This window comes from Lithobates pipiens, unplaced genomic scaffold, assembly GCF_037356315.1.
Source record: "Lithobates pipiens isolate NorthernLeopardFrog02 unplaced genomic scaffold, aLitPip1_a1.2 Scaffold_30, whole genome shotgun sequence".
Classification (NCBI taxonomy): Eukaryota; Metazoa; Chordata; class Amphibia; order Anura; family Ranidae; genus Lithobates; species Lithobates pipiens.
This window is the reverse complement of record NW_027507791.1, coordinates 84,240,875-84,265,049: the sequence shown is the minus strand read 5'-3', so window position 1 is coordinate 84,265,049 and position 24,175 is coordinate 84,240,875. Positions and strand designations below refer to the sequence as shown.

The following is a 24,175-nucleotide window of genomic DNA, read 5'->3' as shown; positions in this document are numbered from 1 at the left end:
TGGAAATAAATACAGCACTTGGGGGACAATGTGCTTATAAACATGTTCACAAGTAGACATTTCTTCTCATCCTCAATAAAACTATGATCAGGTTCAGGCTATGTGACCATTTTATTTCTAGTGTGCTGTATTCAACTTAACCGCTTGCTGGCCAGCCACTGTCATTATATTGCAGCAGGTTGGCTCCCCGCACAAATCACCGTAGGTGTAAGTCAGCTGCTTTACGAGGGATAGGGCGCCTTCGGCGTAACGCCGGAGCCGATGCACGTAGCCGGCGGCTGCGATGTCCACAAGCCACCCGCAGTCGTGCCATAGAGAGCCAGAACTGTCTATGTACACAAACAGATCCCCGTTCTGACAGGGGAGTAGGGAGAGATCTGCTTTTCCTAGTGATCAGAAACAGTGATCTCTCTCCTTCTCCAGTCAGTACACTGCCCCCACAGTTGGAAACAACTCCCTAGGAAACACTTAACCCCTCGATCGCTCCCCAGTGTTCACCCCTTCCTTGCCCGTAACATTTATACAGTAATCAGTGGCTATTTGTAACTCTGATCGCTGTATAAATGTCAATGGTCCCAAAAAAGTGTCAAAGTGTCTGATATGTTCGACCCAATGTCGCAGTCCCACTAAAAATCGCAGATTGCCGCCATTACTAGTAAAAAATAAATTATAAAAATGGCAAAAATCTATCCCCTATTTTGTAGCCGCTATAAAACTTTTGCGCAAAGCAATCAATATATACGCTTATTGCGATTTTGTTTTACCAAAAATATGCAGAAGAATACATATTAGCATAAACTGATGAAGATTTTTTTTTTGGGGGGGGGGGGGTATATTTATTATAGCAAAAAGTAAAGAAATATTGTTTTTTTTTTCAAAATTGTCACTCTTTTTTTGTTTATAGCGCAAAAAATAAAACACAGCAGAGGTGATCAAATACCACCAAAAGAAAGCTCTATTTGTGGGAAAAAAAGGAAGTCAAATTGGGGTACAACGTCGCTCGACCACGCAATTGTCAGTTAAAGCAGCACAGTGCGGTATTGCAAAAAATGGCCTGGTCATTAAGGGGGTAAATCCTTCTGGTCCTTAAAGCGGGATTCCACCCTAAAGTGGAACCTCCGCTGATCGGATCCCTCCCCCCCTCCGGTGTCACAATTGACACCTTTCAGGGGGGAGGGGGGTGGAGATACCCGTCAAAGACAGGTATTTACACCCACTTCCGGGCATAGACTCCCGTGGGAGTCTACGCCATTTCCTGCCCTGCCGCGCTGTCTGCTGGGACACACACGGGTCCCAGTGACAGCGCGGAGATTTCCTATTGCGCGACGAGACTCGCGCATGCGCAGTAGGGAACTGGAAGTGAAGCCGATTCGCTTCACTTCCTGATTCCCTCACCTAGAATGGTGGCGGCAGCAGCCGAGAGCCGAGCGATCGATCGGCCTCCGCATCGCTGGAACCCGGGACAGGTGAGTGTCCATTTATTAAAAGTCAGCAGCTGTAGTATTTATAGCTGCTGGCTTTTAATATTTTTTTTTTTTGGTGGAATCCCTCTTTAAGTGGTTAAAGCAGAACTTCCCCCAAAAGGAGAAGTTCAGCTTGTTTGTCTCCTCCCCCCTTCTCTGCCACATTTTGGGGGAGCTGGTACCTGGTTTTGACAGCTGCACCGAGGTTCGCCCGGATCACTGTGGCAATCCGAGCGGAAGTCACGCCCGCGTCCCCTTTGCCCACAGCCATAAAAAACTAAAATAATGTGGTTGCATAAGTGTGCACACCCTCTTATAACTGGGGATGCAGCTTTATTCAGAATTAAGCAATAATTACGCTTTTTTTAGTCGCATCCTACAGCAAAAGCCATGGTCTGCAGAGAGCTTCCAAAGCATCAGTGGGATCTCATTATTAAAAGGTATCAGTCAGGAGAAGGGTACAAGAGAATTTCCAAGGCATTAGATATACCATGGAACACAGTGAAGATAGTCATCATCAAGTGGAGAAAATATGACACAACAGTGACATTACCAAGAACTGGACATCCCTTCAAAATTGATGCAAAGACAAGAAGAAAACTGGTCAGGGAGGCTGTCAAGAGGCCTACAGCAACATTAAAGGAGGTGCAGGAATATCTGGCAAGTACTGGCGTGACAATGTGACAATAATCCCGTATTCTTCATATGTCTTGGCTATGGGGTAGAGACACAAGACTGATGCTTTTTCTTACAACAAAAAAACAAAAAAATAAAACAAATCCAAGCCTGGCTAAATTTAGCCAAAACACATGTGAAGTCTCCCAAAAGCATGTCGGAAAATGTGTTATGGTCTGATGAAATCAAGGTTCAAGTTTTTGCCCATAATTCCAAAAGATATGTTTGGTGCAAAAACAACACTGCACATCACCAAAAGAACACCATACCCACCGTGAAGCATGGGGGTGGCAGCATCACGCTTTGAGGCTGTTATTCTTCAGCTGGAACTGGGACCTTAGTCAAGGTTGAGGGAATTATGAACAGTTCCAAAAACCAGTCAATATTGGTACAAAACCTTCCGGCTTCTGCTAGAAAGCTGAACACAAAGAGGAACTTCATCTTTCAGCATGACAACAACCCAAAGCATACATCACAATCAATAAAGAGATGGCTTTACCAGAGGATTAAAGTTTTGGAATGGCCCAGCCAGAGCCCAGACCTGAATCCGATCCAAAAATCTGTGGGGGGGGGGGTCTGAAGAGGTCTGTGCACAGGAGATGCTCTCACAATCTGACAGATTTGGAGAGTTTTTACAAAGAAGAATGGGCAAATATTGCCAAGACAAGATGTGCCATGCTGATAGACTCATACTCAAAATGACTGAGTGCTGTAATAAAATCAAAGGATGCTTCAACAAAGTATTAGTTTAAGGGTATGCACACTTATGCAACCATATTATTTTTGTTTTTTATTTTTACTTCCCTCCACCTTCCATTTCAGTTTGTTGTTCAACTGAATTATACAGTTTATAAGTCACATTAAAGGTGGAAGAAGATCTGAAATGATTCATCTTTGTCTCATTTTTTTTTTTACATCACAGAAACCTGACATATAAACAGAGGTGTGTAGACTTTTTACAGTATCTAACAATAGTGAGTACACTCCTCACATTTTTGTAACTATTTTATTATATCTTTTCATGTGACAACACTGAAGAACTTAAACTTTGCTACAATGTAAAGTAGTGAGTGTACAGCTTGTATAACAGTGTAAATTTGCTTTCCCCTCAAAATAATAACACACAGCCATTAAAAGATTATTATTTTTTGATTCATACTTGTCTAGCAGGATGCAGCATCGGAACGATGCTGCATCTGTCCCCCGGCGCCTCTGCACTGAGATCCGAGCGATCGAACATTGCTGATGGCTCGTTTCTCTCAGCCAGAGAGCTGCTCACTGTCAGTCAGCGGCTCTCTACTCTGTCCTCCAGCGCTCACTGGAGCGCTGAGATGTGGAGTGGCAGGGAGAGGCCATCTCAGGCTATCAAAGGCTTGCTGAGAGGCTGAGACAGGCATCAGTCCAGGCACTTAGCAGATCCAGACTTCATTATTGTGATGACGCGGTGCCTGAACTGATTCCAGTGTGGTTAGCAGAGAGCGGACTTCAGTCTGCTCTCTGCTTAAAATGGGTCCCAAAAGTACAAAAAAAATTGCACTCCTGTGACCCATAGGAGAAGCCCATTCAAACAAGCTCAGGCTGGACTTCTCCTTTAATGTATAAACTGCTGCCAACAAAAGTGAGCACACCCCTAAGAAAAAATGTCCAAATTGGGCCCAAAGTGTGAATATTTTGTGTGGCCACAATTATTTTCCAGCACTGCCTCAACCCTCTTGGGCATGGAGTTCACCAGAGCTTCACAGATTGCCACTGGAGTCCTCTTCCACTCCTCCATGATGACATCACCAAGCTGGTGGATGTTAAAGACCTCGCGCTCCTCCATCTTCCGTTTGAGAATGCCCCACAGATGCTCAATAGGGTTTAGGTCTGGAGACATGTTTGGCCAGTCCCTCACCTTTAGCAAGGCAGTGTTCACCTTGGAGGTGTGTCTGGGGTCATTATGTTGGAATACTGCCCTGGGGCCCGGTCTCTGAAGGGAGGGGATCATGCCCTGCTTCAGTTCAGTTCCATTAATCCATGTCCTTAATCTGCTTGCCTTCAGCAAACTGTTTGCGGGCTTTCTTGTGCATCAATCTTCCTTCTGGGATGACAGCCATGCAGTTCATTTGATGCAGTGTGCAGCGTATGGTCTGAGCACTGACCCCCCCCCCCCCCTTCAACCTCTGGAGCTTCTCTGGCAGCACTCATACGTCTATTTCCCAAAGACAACCTCTGGATAGGACTCTGAGCACGTGCACTCAACTTCTTTGGTCGACCATGGTGAGGCCTGTTCTGAGTGGAACCTGTCCTGTTAAACTGCTGTGTGGTTTTGGCCACCGTGCTGCAGCTCAGTTTCAGGGTCTTGGCAATCTTCTTATAGCCTAGGCCATCTTTATGTAGAGCAACAATTCTTTTTTTTCAGATCTTCAGAGAGTTCTTTGCCATGAGGTGCCATGTTGAACTTGCAGTGACCAGTATGATAGAGTAAGAGCGATAACACCAAATTTAAACACACCTGCTCCCCATTCACACCTGAGACCTTGTAACACTAACGAGTCGCATGACACCGGGGAGGGAAAATGGCTAATTGGGCCAAATTTGGACATTTTCACTTAGGGGTATACTCACTTTTGTTGCCAGCGGTTTAAACATTAATGGTTGTGTGTTGAGTTATTTTGAGGGGACAGCAAATTTACACTGTTATACAAGCTCTGCACTCACTACTTCACATTGTAGCAAAGTGTCATGTTGTTACATGAAAAGATAGAATAAAATATTTACAAAAATGGGAGGGGTGTACATACATATACACACACACTCTTATAAATAAATGTAAGCATGTATTAAAACATGGACAGTTTCAAAAGGGCAGTGGGCGGTGTCGGTAGAGTATTGTACAGTGCCAGTAGTTTTTTTTTTTTTTATTTAAAATTGTAGTTTTTAATACATTGTCACAATATTATTATTTATTACAATATTATTTTACAATTGTTTTAGGAGCCCCATTGAGGGGCTTTGGTGAAATATATCAGGGGTCTAAACAAACCCTTGATGTCAAACCTTTGAGATAATGAAAGGTACTGAGATTCCCCAGTACCTTTCTCTCCAGCCCCCGCTGCACCGGCTCCTTCCCCCACTCTCCACTTAAAAAGATCCCCGACAGCAGCTGGCAGGAGAGGAGAGGAGGGAAGCTGGAAACACTGTGGGAGGAGGGCCAGGTGGCTCTAAGGAAGAGGGGTATCCCTTGAAATGCATCAGCCTAGCCATCACAGATGCCATCTGGTCTCCTTGCATCATTGGAGCATTCCCGCAATCCTAGAGGCGACTTGTTTACATTGTGTTTTGACATGCGTATATATAACATGCGTTTGTGAGTATTATGCGTGTCACTTCTTATCCTATAATAAATGTTTATAATCGAATTGCACTAAGTCGGTGCGCCCTTCTCTTGTTTTCTTTGTCTTCTAGTATGGGGGGCAGGGCAGCAGGGGGCATCTGCACCCTACAGGGTGATACACCCTACACACGCCTATGGCTAAGGTATGGAGGCAGCCAGGTGATGTCTCAATCACCATTTCAGCCATTCAGAGGAAGCCTTGTATTGATTGATATAATACAAGACTTCCTGTGAATGGCTAAGAAGCCCGGCTCAATTCTGTTCTGGGAACAGAACAGGGAGTCCCCATACCACTGCCAAAACAGAGATGATGCATCGTACAGTTTATACAACGCTAACAGTAGCCACATTTTTTTGTGAAGCAAATAGTTTGTTTGGCCCAAGCAAACTATTTACATGATAGTGAAGCTGGAGTTAGGAGGAGCAGGAACCACCCGAGATCCAAAACATCTATGGGCTGGCTGAATGTACCAAGTTGATCGATCTTACATGCAAAGCCACCCCCGCTGGAAGAACACAATGGCTGGAGGGACTCCCATATCAACCCCTGGTTGTAGGAAAGAAATTTGCACTGTGTATGGCCGGCTTTAGGTTTTAAAGCGGGGCTCCACCCTAAAGTGGAACTTCCGCTCATCGGAACCCTCCCTCCTCCGGTGCCACAATTGGCACCTTTCAGGGGGGAGGGGGGTGCAGATACCTGTACAGTACAGGTATTTGCACCCACTTGCGGCATAGATATCCGCAGAATCTGCGGATATTTACGCCACCTCCAGCGGGTCCCCCGGGACCATCCTTATTGCGCAGCGCGACTCGCGCATGCGTAGTAGGGAACCAGGAAGTGAAGCCGCAAGGCTCCACTTTCTGATTCCCATACCCAAGATGGCGGCGGCAGCACCCGAGAGACGATCGAGAAATCGGCTTCGGGTGCCGACATCGCGGGTGCGCTGGGCGGGTAAGTGTCCTTATTTTAAAAGTCAGCAGCTGCAGTATTTGTAGCCGCTGACTTTAAAAAAAAAAAAACGGCCGAACTCCCGCTTTAAGAAGGAGAGAGGCAGAGCGATTGGACAGCATAGTGACAATTAAATGGACGTTTTTTTTCCAGGTAAGGCTGTTGTGGGTACCTGTGCACTATACGGCCCCTCATAGATGATACCCCAGCACAATATGAATATCTCACTGTTAGAGGTGCAGTAAATGCAGACAGAGAAATCTAAGCATTGCTGTGAATGTTGGTGTACAGTCCTTAAAAGTAACTCGTATTAAAAAAAAAAAAAGGTCAGGTTGGTTAACCAACACAATGTGACAATAGCAAACTCTAAAAATAGGTATTTATTGATCTAACCTTTAACACATTACTGATATAGAGTGGATATCTTTATCAGCCTGGTTACTCCCTCTCTAAGTCAACTGTAGAGGAGTTCTGCCCTCACAGAAACTAGATTTGAAGGACATGCAGGATCATGACAAGTATGCCTTAACGCCAAGAGTCCCCTTCATAATCTGCTTCAAGTGCTGTCCAAAGCAGCCTCAGGAATTAAAGTGTATCAGCTTATGAGGTCCTGATGATCAATAAGTCAACAAGAAAAGTGTATTTTAACATTGCTCTGCTTACCGGCTTCCAGTGTTTGAAACGACAGCCATTCAGTGAAAACAGAGGAGCCCACTTCGTTAGCACACTGCAGGCGGATGCTGTGATTCGTCAATGGCTTAAGCTCTTCTAAGGTGACGGCGTAAGGAGGAACGATGACATGCTGCGAGTACACATCGTGTAACACTAGGACCTAAAAGACAAGAAGTGGGTATTGTTAGGTGACTACCGTTAAAACAAGCCCTTGTATTTAAGGATTACGCAACTTTTTGTGAAAATTTGCTTAAAGCTGGGCATAAATAAGCAATATTTCTCGAAGAACAATTGGTGGTTGTTTTTAAATTAAAATAACAAACATGCATACTTACCTGCTCTGTGCAATGGTTTTGCACAGAGCGCCCCTGATCCCCCCTCTTCTCAGATCCCCCCGCTGGCACTCTTTGCTCCTTCTCCTACCGAGTACTTGCTATGGGGGCACTTGAGTGTGCTTCCCCCTGAGCCTGGCATCCTCATCACTGGCTGTGATTGACAGCAGGGGGAGCCAATGGCTTATGCTGCTGTATCTAAGCCAATGAGGAGAGAGAGAGAGTCAAGAGAGCCTTGGCTCTCGTGCACATCGCTGGATTGAGATCGGGCTCAGGTATGTATTTGGGGGGGGGGGGGGGGGGATTCTGCTTTTACAATCACTGTAAGGCCTTTTTTACACTTGTGGTTGAGGGGAGAGTAGTAAAAACAAGCAGTGGAGTCACGTTTTTACCAACTCTCTCCCCAAATGCTCCCCCCTTAAGCTGCAAAGGTGGGGAGACAAGGCTTACACCATAAAGTACTATGAATGAGAGCAGGGAGTGTGGTACTGACAGGATCACTATCTGATAATATAAGGAAAAAAAAAAAGCATGAAAAATAAAATTGAATGTGGCCACCATTTCCAAAGACCGGTCAGCTGAAAAATATTAAATTTCCATTTATGAGTTTAGACGCATTTTAAATAAGGATACCCATATTTTCAGTTTATGTTAAAACTATAAAGATACAAGCGAATTCGAGAATTTGAAATCGCCTGACAGCACAGACAGGTCAGTGGCCTCTTTTTTCTTTTCTACATCCCGGTCACCAATCTCCTCCAAGCCTGTGATTGGACAGTGAATAAGAAAAGGTTTATCACTCTGCTCTCCTCTCCTGACAGCATGTTCAAACCATTGACTTAATGCACTGCGCAAAGCAGCGAAAGCTGACTATACACAGTTATTTATTTTTTGTTCAGGCAGCTGCCTGAACAAAAAAAGTCTAATGTCGCATACACACGGTCGGACTTTCTAATGGGAAATGTGGATGTGAGCTTGTTGGCTGAAAGTCCGACCATGTGTATGGCTCCATCGAACATTTGTTGGCTAGCAGATCCTCAAATTTTCCGCCAACAACTTAGTTGTCGGACTTTCCGATCATGTGTACACAAGTCTGTCGTACAAAAGTTCACGCATGCTCGCAATCAAGTATGAACCGGAAGCGCTCGGTCTTGTAAAACTAGCGATCGTAACGGAGATATCACGTACGTCTTGTATGTCACTACGTTCGTAATTGTTGGCCAACGTTTGTGTGACCGTGTGTATGCAAGACAAGTTGGAGCCAACAATCTTTGAACAAAAATCGACGGTTTTGTTGTCGGAAAGTCCGATCGTGTGTACGAGGCATAACAGATTCCACCATCCACACAAATGAGATGGAAATCTCCCCCTCCACCACTGGGACTTTGTATTCTAACAGCTGATGCTAGAATATACTGAACGTTGCAGCAGCTGATCGACAAACGTTTTCCAACATGTCCCATCAACAGAAGTTTACCACAACAATTTCTGTTTAATGGGGATGGCTACACACTGATCAATCAGCGTTCAGCCAGATTTAGACAGCTTGCACTGACTGGTTCAGACCCTCCGTGTCTCAGCGTGATTTCCAGTTTAAGGACCTATTGAGACAAATATGGTAATTCAATGTAAAAAAACAAAACAAAAAAACAATTTTTTTTTTAAAGTGATACAAAACTAGACAAAAAGAGTGTTCTTTATATCTACTTCAAACTCAGCTTTAAGAGTTTTAACAGATATATCCATAAAAAAAAAAAAAAAAAAACTCTAAAGACCTATGAGGGGCATCCTAAAAGTTCTGAACCCGACGTAGAAGAAAGTGATTGATGTCAAAGGTGCTCTAGTGCTCGGATCCCTGTTGAAAGAAGATCTTTAGTTTGATCATCCGAAAAAGTAGTCAGGGCATCAATTACATCATTGTCACTGGCGAAACAAACACCAGACAGTTCCTTTTTCAGTTTTGAAAATAGGTAATAGTCCGATAGTTCCAGATCTGGAGAGTATGATGGATGGGTAACCAGAGAAAAGCCACAGGAATGGATGGCAGCCATTGCCACATCAGGTAAGTTTTTGGAGCCTACCAACGTCTTTTCACCTTAATGGCATCACACAAATTATAAATCAAGGTTGCATAGTAGTCCCTGCTGATAGCCTGTCCATTATAGAGGTAACAAATAAGCAGCACACCCATGGAATCCCAGAAGACAGTTTTGACTGGGATTTGCTCTGAGGTTGGAAGCGGTGGACCAAAGTTTAATCCACAGTTGCAAACCCGGCACAAAAGTTCCCTGTACCGCTCCTCAACAGATGCAGATTGTCCCTAGACGTCGTGAGCATTCTTGATACGGTGTCGACAATTGTGGGACCCATCAGGCAAAATCCTTGTGCATATCAAGATTTTGGGTCAAGATGTGCCGAACTGTGGTTTTTGATATGCCTGTTACCTTAGCAATTATCTGGAAGTCAACTCGGCGATCTACCATTACCTCATCAATGTTTTCCTGTGCGGTCACATACGCAGGTCTGCCAGGCAGGGGGTCACCTTCGAGGCTGTCATGTCTCCACATGAATTCTGTCTTTCAATTTTTAACAGTGCTGTAGGATGGGGCATTCTCCCCCAACATTGCCAGCATATCCATGTAGATGCTTGCAAGAGTTAGGCCCTTCCAAAATAAATATTTGATGACCACTCGTGTCTTCACTTTTTCCAATTTCAATTCAACCACAGGAAATGCCAACTGTTTGCAAGGAGTGCACGTAAACTGTATAGCGTGCATGCACTATTTTCAGCGGTAAACATCTGGAAGAGTGACTTGATGCAGTGATAAGGTTTCACGTTTGTCAGATCACTCTTTCCACAGACTGTAAATGTTTGGGACACTCCTCGTATTTTCCAACCTGCAAACATTTTTAAGCTAAGCCCAATTTTTCAAGTGTTCCCATTTATCTAGGTGCTACCTCCTGAACACGACAGCAGTCACAATGACATCATGGAACCGCTCTTAAGGAGGAGTTTCTGCCCCCACCCCAAAATACTGTTGCTCCTGGCTTAATTTTTTTTGTTGGGGGGGGGGGCAGAACTCCTCTAAGAATATTAGGGCACATACCTGTCCAAGGTGGCCAAAGTTCTTAAAGTGGCTCTCAGGTGCTGGAGCCACCAACTTGGCTAAGGGAAACCGGCTGAGAAACCTTTCAGCTTCACAGCCAGTTTAATACTGCGCATGCACTTTATGAATGGGCTGGCTGTGGAGGAAGGAGGGGAGAGCGATCTTTTGGCTCAGCTCGCTGTAACAAACTGAGCTGGAAGTGGCAGTGGGTACCTGTCAAAACCAGATACCCGAACCCCCCTCCCCCCCAAAAATTGCCAAATGTGGCAGTGGAGGGGGGGGGGAGAAGGCAAACAAGCAGAGCTTCCCTTTAAGTTGCCCATAAATATTAGAACGTTCATACAAACATTTGTATGAAAATTCTCATAAATACACTTGACATTTTAAAATTTGCTTTTGACATTCGATTGTGGAGTGAATGGACTTTCCTGAATGAAAACCAAATTACTATTAGAAATTTGTTAGAGTAAAAATTTTCATCCTTCTCCTTTGAATTTTTTCATCACTGCCGTCGAAAACGAACATCGATTTGACTTCTTTAATAAGGATTAGAAAATCAAAATAGCAGAATTTTACTAGTGTATGGCGAGCTTTAACCTAGATTCAACATGCTATACTAAGAGATTGTTTGTCCTCAGAACCTGGTGTTACATATGTGGGAACTACAAAAAAGTTGTGCATTCCGATTTCCAAAATAATCACTGGAAAATACGAATGTTGGGAAACGGGCAATTCAGGAATGCAGAAAACTGAGAACAGTGCGATGATTTATATCTTAAATCTAAATGCCTGGGGGGCAGTAACTTTGCATCTGGGGTGATTATTTTAAATTCTCACACTTGTTTTTGCTAAAAAAAAAAAAAAAAAAATGCTTAAACCGGCAAACATACAATTATAAAAATAAATTAAATGCTAGCAGTTGCAATTATCTACATTGCAGGATATTTGTGCAACTGTGTATCAAATTTACATTATCAGTAAAAGATACACCTAAATGCAATTAGGTGCAATTAGGTGCACACAAACACAGAATAATATTCAATTTTAAAATAAAAATATGCAGTTGCATTGAGTAAATAGATACCAAAGGTGTCAAGTCTTAAAAATGCATGCCCATGAAGGGGTGAAAAACTATAACACCTAAAATATTTATAACGTAATGCTTTTAAAGTATTTACAGGTTATTTATTTAGCGTTAACCATGAATTAGACTTTTTGCTCTCATATCAAAGTTAGCAGCAATACCTGTAAATTGTAGTTTCCACACGTGTGGGCTCAAAATTTTTTTTTTCATTTAATGTTATTGCTATCACATGCAACAAGCGCCCTGATTGATAAGCACAGGCAGGTGACAGGTCCTCTTTATCGAGACATCAGGGGTATATTAGACTTCCAATGCCTCCCCTGCAGCTACTTCCCTGGGTACAATAACCAGGGAATGAATCAACTGAAACGGACGGTGACACAACACTCTTTTCTTCCGGTTTTAGCTACTCGCAGAGGAACTGTAAAAGTTTTCACTTTTACTAATCAGCTGATAGCTGGCTGAATAAAATGATACTAAGCTCAAAAAAGGAATAGGCATTCCTTTCGGCCCTAGCACCCCGGCGTTGTGTTCGTTTCACACTAAGCAGATACGTGAGTTTTACAGGGATGACCACCTTATCCTCCCTGTATGTATGTTAATTTATTGTCCATGAGTGGTTGATGTTGTTATATTTACATCTTTTTAGAGATGCGTCTGCCCCTGATGAGTGGATAGATCCCATGAAACGTGTCGGGCCTAACCCAGATGCAATGCATACATACTTACATGGTCTTTAGATTCAGGCAATGCCGTGGATTATAACTGTTATATTATAATCATTTTTATTATTGAGGACAATACTATTGTATATTCTATTCATGTTTTTAACATGTAAATGTTTTTGGATACATGATTTGTGCCATCATTGCATGTATTGTCTGCCATGTACCTACTCAATCATGGCAAACAAATAAATACTTGTTTATGTTTTACTTTGACTCTTTCGATTAGCTACAATACAGACAACTCATTTAAAGTCCCGACCCTTTTTCTCTATAAGCTCAAAAAAGTGAACATATTCAGTGAAAAGAGCCCTGCAATATGTGCTAACCAACTTATTTGCATGTATTAAATTACATTTTTGGGACATTTAAAGAAGAAGTCCATTGAGCTGTATTTGTATTAAAATCTGTATGCACATACTCAAGCCAATTAGAAAAACGGAAAAAAAAAAAAAAAAAAAAAATCCTTCTGTAAAATATAGATCCATTTAATCACAGATGTATGGCTTTTCAGCCTGCACTCCTTTTCCAAGTAAGGAGTTTGAATGAAGCAAAACCAGCGGGAGAGCGACAAAGGCTGCAAATAGCTATAACAATCATTCTCTTGGAGGCAATGCATCTTAGATCTCCCTATAACCCATGCATACATTACAATGTGGTAGTCACATTGGGCCAGACCTACTGTGTACTGAAATGCAACTAGATTATAATAAAGTATTTATTTATTTCAGTTACTTATATAGCACTGTCAATTTACGCAGCGCTTTTACATATACATTGTACATTCACATCAGTCCCTAGCCTCAAGGAGCTTACAACCTAAGGTCCCTAACACACATTCATACATATATTAGGGCTAATTTAGACAATATCTAATTAATCTACCAGCATGTCTTTACAGTTTGGGAGGAAACCAGTGTAGCCGGAGGAAACCCATGCAGGCACAGGGAGACCATGCAAACTCCAGGCAGATGGATTGGGATTTGAACCAGCGACCGAAAGTATAGGTTAATCGCAAAGTATAATGCAGGCATACCTTTTTCAGTGGTCACGTAACCGCTATAGCAAAGCTTCTGTCCCTGCAGGGCCAGGACTGTGGATATGGAGTAGCTGCAGAGCATTTTCAGCAGCACCGATGTCACTGTATAGTAAACAATGTCAATTCCCATCTTCCTTTGAGGTGTTTTTCACTGTTGGGAGCCCCAGGTTGCTGTCAATGAGCCATAGTTAGGCTGTGCTGCAGGCATCGGCTGAGTTGAGGGGCTGGCTGATAATAACCAACTATAGGCACCCTGTGTATCAAGGGTGACAACACCACTTCTGCATTGCATTACAGTGGGTTTGCATTGTCAACCTGTTCAAGGAAGTCAATCAGATTGCTTTCTCTACCTATCTGCTTGCTCCTTTTTAGAAATGAACTAATTTGGCTCCTTATGCTGTTTCCATACACTTTAAAGTGGTTATAAAGGCTTAAGATTTTTTTTTTACCTTATTTGCATTTTATGCCTTTTGTACCTTAATGCATTCTGGATGCAGCTTCCATGCCCCCCCCCCCAATTATACTTACCTGAGCCGCATCTCAATCCCGTAATGTACATGAGAGCAGCAGCTCTCCTGGGTCTCGCTCTCCTCATTGGCTCACATACAGTAGCAGCAGGAGCCATTGGCTGTCAATCACTGCCAGTGAGCCAATGAGGAGAGAGCGGGGGGCTTAGACTAGCCATTTTGTGTGTGTGAATGTACACACCGAGTGTAGCTCAGGAGCGAGCCTGCTCAAGTACCCCATAGCAAACAAAACAAGGCTGTAATACTTCTCCTTACAGAAGGATATGCTACTTTGATTTCTCTTGCAGCTCCCATTACAAAAAGAGTGAACATTTAGTAATTTGCTCTCTGTAGAAACGCGCAGCTCAGCTCCCCGTTTCCCCTTTTACGTTAAAGTTTGGAAGGCTGAGCTAAGCAGCTGAGTAAATGACATCAGTGCTGTAAACTCTGAGGATGAATTTCTCTATGGTGCGGGCAGCTACAGAGGTCAATGAGAGCTTCATTTAGCACTCATTAACCCTTTCATGGCTAAGCCTATTTCTGACATTTGGTGTTTACAAGTTAAAATCCCTATTTTTTGCTAGAAAATTACTTAAAACCCCCAAACATTATATATATATATATATATATATATATATATATATATATATATATATATATATTAGCAGAGAATCTAGAGAATAAAATGGCAATTGTTGCAATATGTTATGTCACAAGGTATTTGTGCAGTGGTATTTTAAACACAATTTTTTGGGAAAAGGGACACTTTCATGAATTAAAAAAAAAAAAAAAACAGTATAGTTATCCCAATTTTTTTGTATAATGTGAACGATTATGTTACACCGAGTAAATAGATACCAAACATGTAACGCTTTATAACTACAGGCAATCGTGGAATGGCAACAAACTTTGGTACCTAAAAATCTCCATAGACAACACTTTAATTTTTTTTTTTTTTTACAGTTACTAGGTTAGAGTTACAGAGAAGGATTATTGCTCTCGCTCTGATGATCGCAGCGATACCTCACATGTGTGATTTGAACACCGTTTACATATGCGTGCACGACTTCCGTATGCGCTTTCTTTGCTGCGTGAGTTCGCGGTGACGGGGTAGGTTTTTTTTTTTTTTCTTATATTTATATTATTAAATCGTGTTTTTAAAAAAAACAAATAAAACATTTTTATTGCTGTCACAAGGAATGTAAACATCCCTTGTGACATTAATAGGTGGTGACAGTTACTCTTTATGGAGGGATCGGGTTTCCAAAAGACCTCCAATCCCTCCTTTGCACTTCAAAGTATTCAGATCACTGATAACGGTGTATCTGAATACTGTATATTTTTTTAAATCCGGCGCCATTGGCAGCCGAGTAAACAGGGAGTGAAGTTGTGACGTTGCTTCTGTGTTTACATCAAGGAGACTGGAACAAAGCCATTTACAGCTTTGTTTCAGTCTGTCACTAGCTGCCAGAAGTCGCGGATCATCAATCAGCCCTCCCGTACCACCAGGAGGCCCCGGAAGAGAGGTGGGGGGGGGGACGTCCCCTCCCGCTCCTCCGGGATAACAACCGAGCAGCTTTTAGCCGCATCGGTTGTTATCCTTGGAAAGTCGAGGTCTAAACAACGGTACCGGGATGATGCCCGCAGCTGCAGGCATCATCCTGGTATAACCCCCGAAAGTCGAGTACGCACATCTGCGTATGCTCGGCGGGAATGGGTCAAGATTAAGAAAATACTTGGATATCCATATTCTGCCCAGTAATTTTCTTTACACTACTCACCATCTCCTCTGAGAAGGGTTGGGTTGAGTTGAGTGTTTAACATGGTCTGATTGTTGGACGACCGAGCATCTGATTTTTGTCAAAAGGGCATGTGCAGGATTTTGCCTAACATAATATCCGCAAAGTGTCATTTGACAAACACCAACGTAGTGACTTTGAAAGCATAAAGAGGAAGTTAACTTCTCAAGCGCCACCCTTTGGGCCCCTTATGCTAATTTCGTGTTAGTAGAAGTTTGGTGAGCGCTGAATCTCGATTTTCAGATCGTACAAAACAAATGCCTTTTAAAATATGTTTGGCATAACTACAGTACAACATTATCACCAGCAAAGCAGCTTCATTATTATCCCATTAAAGAAGATGAGAATGTGCGCTGCATTCTGACATTTCATCAATTGCCGCGTCATGAATGTTAATTCTAGATTGCGAAACAGTAGTTTACAAAGACCAAACTCTTCCGGCTTGTTCCTTGATTGCTAACATGCGTGTTTGTACTTTCGACTTTTGGGTGATGATTTCTATACGGACCATCAGAAAATCAAATGTTGAGTTCACATGCGACAAAAATTTTATAGCCTGCACATCCAGCTTTTGTCTGATGAAAAAGTCAAATCGGCTGTGGAAAGCACCGTACTAACGATCCGAAAATCCGCAGACGGCTCGTCTTCAGACTTTTCCCTTCTGGTTTTCGTACCATGTGTACGACGAGCCTTTAGACTATCCCAAAAACATTAGATTGTCAGTCACCTTATCTACCTGAAAATGTCCAGATTGGAAGCCTGTCATCTAATATCCACAGGCTCCGTGAAACATTGAGCAGCCAGTGCTTCTGCTGCTGTAGATTGGAAGTAAAAAAGAAGTATTTTTATCCAGAGGAAGATAACTGTATGAGTCAGAGCCATAAAAGTCTGAGTCAGCGGATTCGCCAAGCCACACGATTTGGAAAAACACAACCATTAACCTGGTTTTCTTCTTCAAAACATCGCTAAGGAAATGGGTCTGCTGCCACTTAAAAAGAACAGGGTTAAAACATCCAAAGGCAAGCATTTGCATCACAACTGTACATTATCCACACGTATGAGTATTACAGTAGATATGTACGTTAGACGGATTTATCTGTTTCTCTCTATGGCACCCTGCAGGTTACTATAGTAACCTGTAGACTTCACGGGGCTCCAGAGAAACATCCACTTTATACACTCGGGCAATTAATACTTCGGCATTGTGACTAACAGTACCACACAGCAAAAACGATGAAAAAAATCTGAGCAGTAAATTCTAAATGTATATAATACAGAAGCAGAAATGGATATAAGATGACATTTCAACAACACTTTGAAGGTTCTGGATGAAAAGGTTCTTTAAAGCACTTAAAGTTAAAGTTCTGAACCATTCATTATTTAAAAAAAATATATCTTAAATCTGTCAGCATTTTGGATGCAGCAAAAGCATACTAAAGCTGGCCATACATTATACAATTTCCTATATAATTACCTTCAGCTATGTAGTGCAAGGGTCTGCCTGTTTGCATACAAATCAAAAGTGTTTAGGTTAGGTTAAGCCTTATATTATATGGTTTTGGTAAATCTAAAGGAAAATTGTGTAAGAAAATTGTATAAAGTATGGCCAGCCTTACAGTTATATGAAATAAGAGACACCTGGTCTGATTCCCCGAAGTGGAGAGCAGTTGATACGCTGGTTTAGCAGAGAAAGGAGAAAGTCAGCAGCTCGATCTTCCACAATTAATACATTTCTTGTAGGTGCAGGTGAACTACAAAATAATACAAGGGCTTACGTGTTTTGGCATGTAGCCTTATTCCTAGCTACTTACTGCTGCAGTCCTGCTGCCATAGTGGTTTTGATGCTATATGCCAAGTCTCCAAATGTTCTAATTAAAGGGCCAATTTACTGGTTTTCAGACATTAGGGGGGCTGGACTAGGGTCAGTGGGAGTAGACAATGCCCTATTTTTAGTGTCAGTGGGAGGACTAGTGCCTGTTCGTTGCGGTCAGTAGAAGGAATAACAGACATTGGTCTGAAGGAATAACATTGTTGGTGTCAGCTGGAGGAATTGTGGCCCCCAGTTGGTGTCAGCGGGAGGAATTGTGGCCCCCAGTTGGTGTCAGCGGGAGGAATTGTGCCCCCCAGTTGGTGTCAGCGGGAGGAATTGTGCCCCCCAGTTGGTGTCAGCGGGAGGAATTGTGCCCCCCAGTTGGTGTCAGCGGGAAGAATTGTGCCCCCCAGTTGGTGTCAGCGGGAAGAATTGTGCCCCCCAGTTGGTGTCAGCGGGAAGAATTGTGCCCCCCAGTTGGTGTCAGCGGGAAGAATTGTGCCCCCCAGTTGGTGTCAGCGGGAGGAATTGTGCCCCCCAGTTGGTGACAGCGGGAGGAATTGTGCCCCCCAGTTGGTGACAGCGGGAGGAATTGTGCCCCCCAGTTGGTGACAGCGGGAGGAATTGTGCCCCCCAGTTGGTGACAGCGGGAGGAATTGTGCCCCCCAGTTGGTGTCAGTGGGAGGAATTGTGCCCCCCAGTTGGTGTCAGTGGGAGGAATTGTGCCCCAGAGGTGGTGTCAGTGGGAGGAATTGTGCCCCAGAGGTGGTGTCAGCAGGAGGAATTGTGTCCTGTTGTTGGTGTCAGCTAAAGGAATTATGCCCCGTTGTTGGTGTCAGCTAAAGGAATTATGCCCCACAGGTGGTGTCAGCGGGAGGAATTGTGCCACATTGTTGGTGTTAGCTAAAGGAATTATGCCCCATTGTTGGTGTCAGCTAAAGGAATTATGCCCCATGGTTGGTGTCAGTGGGAGGAACTGCGCTCCACTGTTGGTGTCAGTGGGAGGAACTGCGCTCCACTGTTGGTGTCAGCGGGAGGAATTGCACCCCACAGTTGGTGTCAGTGGGAGGAATTGTGTCCCACAGTTGGTGTCAGTGGGAGGAATTGTGTCCCATTGTTGGCGTCAGTGGGAGGAATAGTACTCCAAGGGCCAGATAAAAGCAAGTAAGGGGCCGCAGTTTGGAGACTCCTGGCCTATAGTAAAATGATGTTACTATGAAAAAACACATTTGGAAGTCATGGTGTTAGGAAAGTCATTAGGAAGGGATCTCATAATTGGATTATTTATATAACATCTTTAACCACCTTAATACTAGCATTTTACACTTTTCCAGACCAGTTTTCTGTGCTGTGATAGTGTGGCTGACAATTACATGGCCATGCATTTTTTGAGAAAGATAGGGCTTTCTTTTGGTGGCATAATCACTTTATTCTTTACTACATAGCCTGTTTCCCTTACAAACACTGCAAAGTACACAAGGCAATGTCATTTTTTTTACATAATATTTAAAACATGTTGTTTCGGACAATTGGATGGAGAAGTTTTTACTCTCCTCTCAGGAATTATAATATTCTATAGGGAATACCAAGCAAAGGCTGAGGAGCCACATACAGGAGGGGGTGTAGTATTATCATCCTCACAGAGTACTCATCTCTGCAGCTTTAATTACACAGGAGTTGGGTCTTAATCAAGGTGGTTTGAATTGCAGTTAGCAGTCACCCACTTGATTACTTTGTATCCAATGTGTCTTTTCTTATCAACATTACAAGCGCAATAAAAGCTGGAATATCTATGCCACACACGACTTCAGTGTTGTGACCCCTAGCAGGCTTGGTCCGACCGGCTCCCCTTCCAGGGGAAGTTATGGTAAAGGCATAGACCTCTAGTGCTAGGTCATCTGTTCAGTCAAAATAAATATCATCCTTCACAATCCCTGATGAAGTGGGCATAGCAACCCCACGAAACACGTTGGAATTCGCACGTCCCCACAATCTGATCAATATGCAAGAGATCACAGAGATAACACAAGAGATCACATATAATCCATTTCTTTGTGGGGATAAACAGGGTATCAATGTGAAGGAGTGTATATAGTTGTTATATATTGCTTACTACAAAATATATGTGGGAATAGATTGGCCTTGAAACAAGTACTGTACTTTTACTGCTGCTAAATACATTTTTACCAGAAACATCGTAAATAAGACCATTGTATGTTATAGAAATATATGTGTATGGTTTATATATAATGTACAACACCTTCAAAGTCCCAATATTTAGATTTGTTGGGTATATATTACTAACAGGGATGTAATATAAAATATTCTACGTGGCCAATGGGAATATTAAGTCATATGCTACAGTATGTAAATAATGTGTGATAGTTGACATAAGGCTGCATGTTTGTTGTCTAATACAATGAATACTAATAAAATATGTGATTGCCTAAGGCCCATTAGCTGCCAGGCATTAGTGTTAATTATAATAAAACAGTAGCATTTCAGGTGATTACTTAGTGGTACAAATGCATAATCCTACAAAAACAAACTAGTCATCCATGGCAGAAAATGAACTGTGTCTCTCTGACATCAGAGATCTACTGTGTACCTGGCACAGGAGGGGATCACACAGACTACAGGCAAGGACCTCATTAAACTTTGCATCTGGCAGAGGAGAGAATCACACAGTACTGTGTACACCTTGCACAAGAGAGGATTTACATAGTCCAGCACAGTGTACCTGGCATTGGAGAGGATCACATTTAATCCAGCACAGTGATCCTCTCCAATGCCAGGTACACTGTGCTGGATTAAATGTGATCCTCTCCAATGCCAGGTACACATTTAATCCAGCACAGTGTACCTGGCATTGGAGAGGATCACATTTAATCCGGCACAGGGTACCTGGCATTGGAGAGGATTAAGATAAAAAACCTGTGTGCAGCAGACCTTCTTAGCCCCCCTAATACTTACCTCCATCTCAATCTAGTGATGTTGAACGAGAGCATCGGCTGTCCGGGACTCCCCCTCCCGATTGGCCGAGACACAGCAGGGGGTGTCATTGGCTCCCGCTGCCATCAAACTTAGTGAGCCAATGAGGAGAGGGGGCAAGGCCAAGCTGTGGCTCCATGTCTGAATTGACACACAGAGCAGCAGCTCAGCTCTAGTGCCCACATAGCAAGCTGCTTGCTGTGTGGGGGCACTCAGTAAAAGGGAGGGGCCAGGAGTGCCGGTGAGGGACCAGAGAAGAGAAGGATCAGTGCTGCTCTGTGCAAAACCACTGCACAGAGGAGGTAAGTATGAAATGTTTGTTATTTTTTCCCTCCTGTCCCTTCTGTATTGAACTGTACTGTAATTGTGCTGTCCCCCCCTCTATATTGTAAAGAGCTGCATAAACTGTTGGCGCTATATAAATCGTGAATAATATTTTTAAACACTTTAATATCACGGTAAATATGTATATGGAATATTTGATATTTACTTTAACTTAGAGATATGCTTGATCCTTCTAGACCTAAAATAGATATGTAAAAATAAATGTTCCATTCACTAAATTAGTTAAACGGTGGAATTAAAAGGCACACTTTGCATAAACACCAACTCTCAGGCCGCGTACACACACGGGGACTGTTCGCTCAACTTTGTCCGCTGAACAGTGTTTCAGCGGACAGTCCGCTCGTGTGTGGGCTTCAGCGGACAGTTTCAGCGGACAGTTTGACGAACAAAATTTTTCGGAAATCCCGAAAAACTGTCCGCTGAAACTTGGTTTGAGCGGACAGTCCCCGCGTGTGTAGGCTTGTTCGTCAAACTAAGTTCCGCGCATGCTCAGAAAGAATTTATACGCCGAAGGTTGCATTGCAGTGTATAGGACGTCGTTTTCTAGTCCCGTCGTACGTGCCGTTCACGTCATCGCGCACGGTTTCAGCGGACTGTTCGTTCGTCGTGTGTGGGCAAGTCCGTCCATGCTAATTTTGAGCGGACTGTCCGCTGAAACTGTTTGACGAACAAAGTTGAGCGAACAGTCCCCGCGTGTTTACGCGGCCTCACTGTCCCAAGTTGTGAAAGTTGGTCCTCAAAATGTCTCAATAAATACCCTCAATTTTCAGTCCTGATCGATGTCTCAACAAAATGTTCTTATTTTGAAAAATTACATTTAAAATATTTGTAAAGGGTAGCATGCAAAATGTAAAAAATGTGTTGTACAGAGTGACCCATTCACAAGCAACTTGGCTGCTAACCAAGGCAGTTAAACACACAGACATGCCACAAACATTGCTAAAAAAAAACCAAACCTCTGGTCTTTGCATTTTTCAAGTTAAAAGGAGAAGTTTGGTGTTTATAAAAAAAAAAAAATGTTCATACTCACATCTATGCTGCCGATGTCACACCTCAGCTCTAACCTCAAGAACTGATTACATGACATGGTCTGCTGGGAACAGAGAACAGTGACTGTCAGTCACTGCTCGCCACTCGCTGCTCTTTCAGCACTGGGAGCGAGGAGGCAGGAGTGGTAGGCCCCAACTCTTAGCCCCATGCTGGGAGGTGGAGCGAGCTGTCAATTGGACAGCTGGTTGTTTCCCCAAAATATAGTTCAGTCCTTCCAGAGTCTGGAGTGGCTCTGCCACATCAGACAACAGCAGACAATAGCCTGCTATCAGCTGACATGTCACAGTAGAGCAAAAGTAAGTGCACTCCCGTGACCCACAAGAGAAAAAGACAAAAAAGCTTTGGCCATACTTCTCTTTTAAAGCGGTGTTGTACTCACATTTTCAACAACATCCTAAGCCAATCTCTTTCTGCCATAGATGTGCAATTGACCCTTTAAAAAAAAAAATCAGATCGTCGTAATTACCTTTTAATTGCGATTCTAAAAGTAATGCCGTCCTGCCGAACTCTCATGAGATTTCGGGACTGAATGACGCCGCTGATATCACTAAGCATGCGCGGGATCGAGCAGTGAATGCTGGGAACACAGCATTCACCGCATCCCGGAACTAAGTGCTTTTGGGCTTCAAATGCCTACAAGCAAAATGGAAATGGCCGGGAGGAATTTTTAAAAGTTAAACTCGCGGACGAAATTGGCAAGCCAGGGAAAAAGAAAAAAAACAGCAACAAGTGAGTGCTAGACTAATCGTATAATCAGATATCAATGACACCAAAAAAAAAACGATAGGTCAGTGGAATCCCGCTTTAATGTCTTGCTATTGCAGTTTGTTCACTTGCTTTAATGTAAATGATTAGCATATTTAGGGTATTATAGAACTGTTTGCCTGAAAGTAATTTTTAATTAAACTTTCACATTTTTACACATTTGCTATTCCATATTTTCGGTATAGCATTAAATACAGACATTTGTAGCCACCAGTCTCCAAACTTTCAAAACAAAGGGCCAGTAAACTGTCCTTCAGACTATGGGGGGGGGGGGGGGGGGGACAAACTGTGGCCATTAGGAGTAAAAAAGGTCTTGACATCAGTGGGAAAAAACAATACCCGATCTGTGGTGCCAGTGGGAAGAATTGTGCCCCACCATTAGTGTCATTTGGCCCCATTGTTGGTGTCATTGGGAGAAATTGTGTCTCATCATTGGGAGGAATTGTGTCTCATCACTGATGTCATTGGGTGGAATTGTGTCCCATCATTGGTGGAATTGTGCCCCATCATTGGTGTCATTAGGGAAAAGTATGCCCTTCACTGGTATCAGTTGGGGGAATTACAGGTGCATCTCAAAAAGTTAATTTATTTCAGTAACTCATTTCAAAAAATGAAATTCATATATTATATACATTCATTACAGCAAGAGTGATACATTTCAAGCATTTCTTTATTTTAATGTTGATTGTGATGGCTTACATCTAGTGAAAACCCATATTCCAGTATCTCAGAAAATTTGAATATTACATAAAACCATTAAAAAAAGGATTTTTAATACAGAAATGTTGGTTTACTAAAAAGTATGTCCATGTAGAGTATAGTATGCACTCATTATTTGGTTGGGGCTACTTTTTCATGAATTACTGCATTAATGCGGCGTGGTATGGAGGCGATCAACCTGTAGCACTGCTGAGGTGTTATGGAAGCCCAGGTTGCTTTGATAGCAGCCTTCAGCTCATCTGCATTGTTGGGTCTGGTGTCTCATCTTCCTCTTGACAATACCCCACAGATTCTCTATAGGGTTTAGACCAGGAGAGTTTGCTGGCCAATCAAGCACAGTGATACCATGATTGGTACTTTTGGCAGTGTGAGCAGGTGCCAAGTCCTGCTGGAAAATGAAATCAGCATCTCCATAAAGCCAGTCAGCAGAGGGAAAGCATGAAGTGTTCTATAATTTCCTGGTAGATGTCTGCACTGAATTTGGACTTGATAAAACACAGTGGACCAACACCAGCAGATGACATGGCTCCCCAAATTATCACTGACTGTGGAAAACACACTCGACCTCATGCAACTTGGATTCTGTGCCTCTCCACTCTTCCTACAGACTCTGGGACTAAATGAAATTTACTTTCATCCAAAAAGAGGACTTTGGACCACTGAGCAACAGTCCAGTACTTTTTCTCCTTAGCCCAGGTAAGACTCTTCAGACGTTGTCTCTGGTTAAGGAGTGGCTTGACACAAGGAATGTGAAAGTTGTAGTCCAT

General features: G+C 42.9%; 1 protein-coding gene across 1 annotated transcript in view; it reads right to left on the bottom strand.

Annotated features, from left to right (window-relative positions):
* Positions 1 to 24,175, bottom strand: part of TYRO3 (TYRO3 protein tyrosine kinase) — a 312,942-nt gene that overhangs the window by 144,478 nt on the left and 144,289 nt on the right. Inside the window, exon 7 of the mRNA XM_077464521.1 lies at positions 7,127 to 7,295. Within this exon, the coding sequence (XP_077320647.1) occupies positions 7,127 to 7,295 (169 nt within the window). The remainder of the gene's footprint in view (positions 1 to 7,126; positions 7,296 to 24,175) is intronic.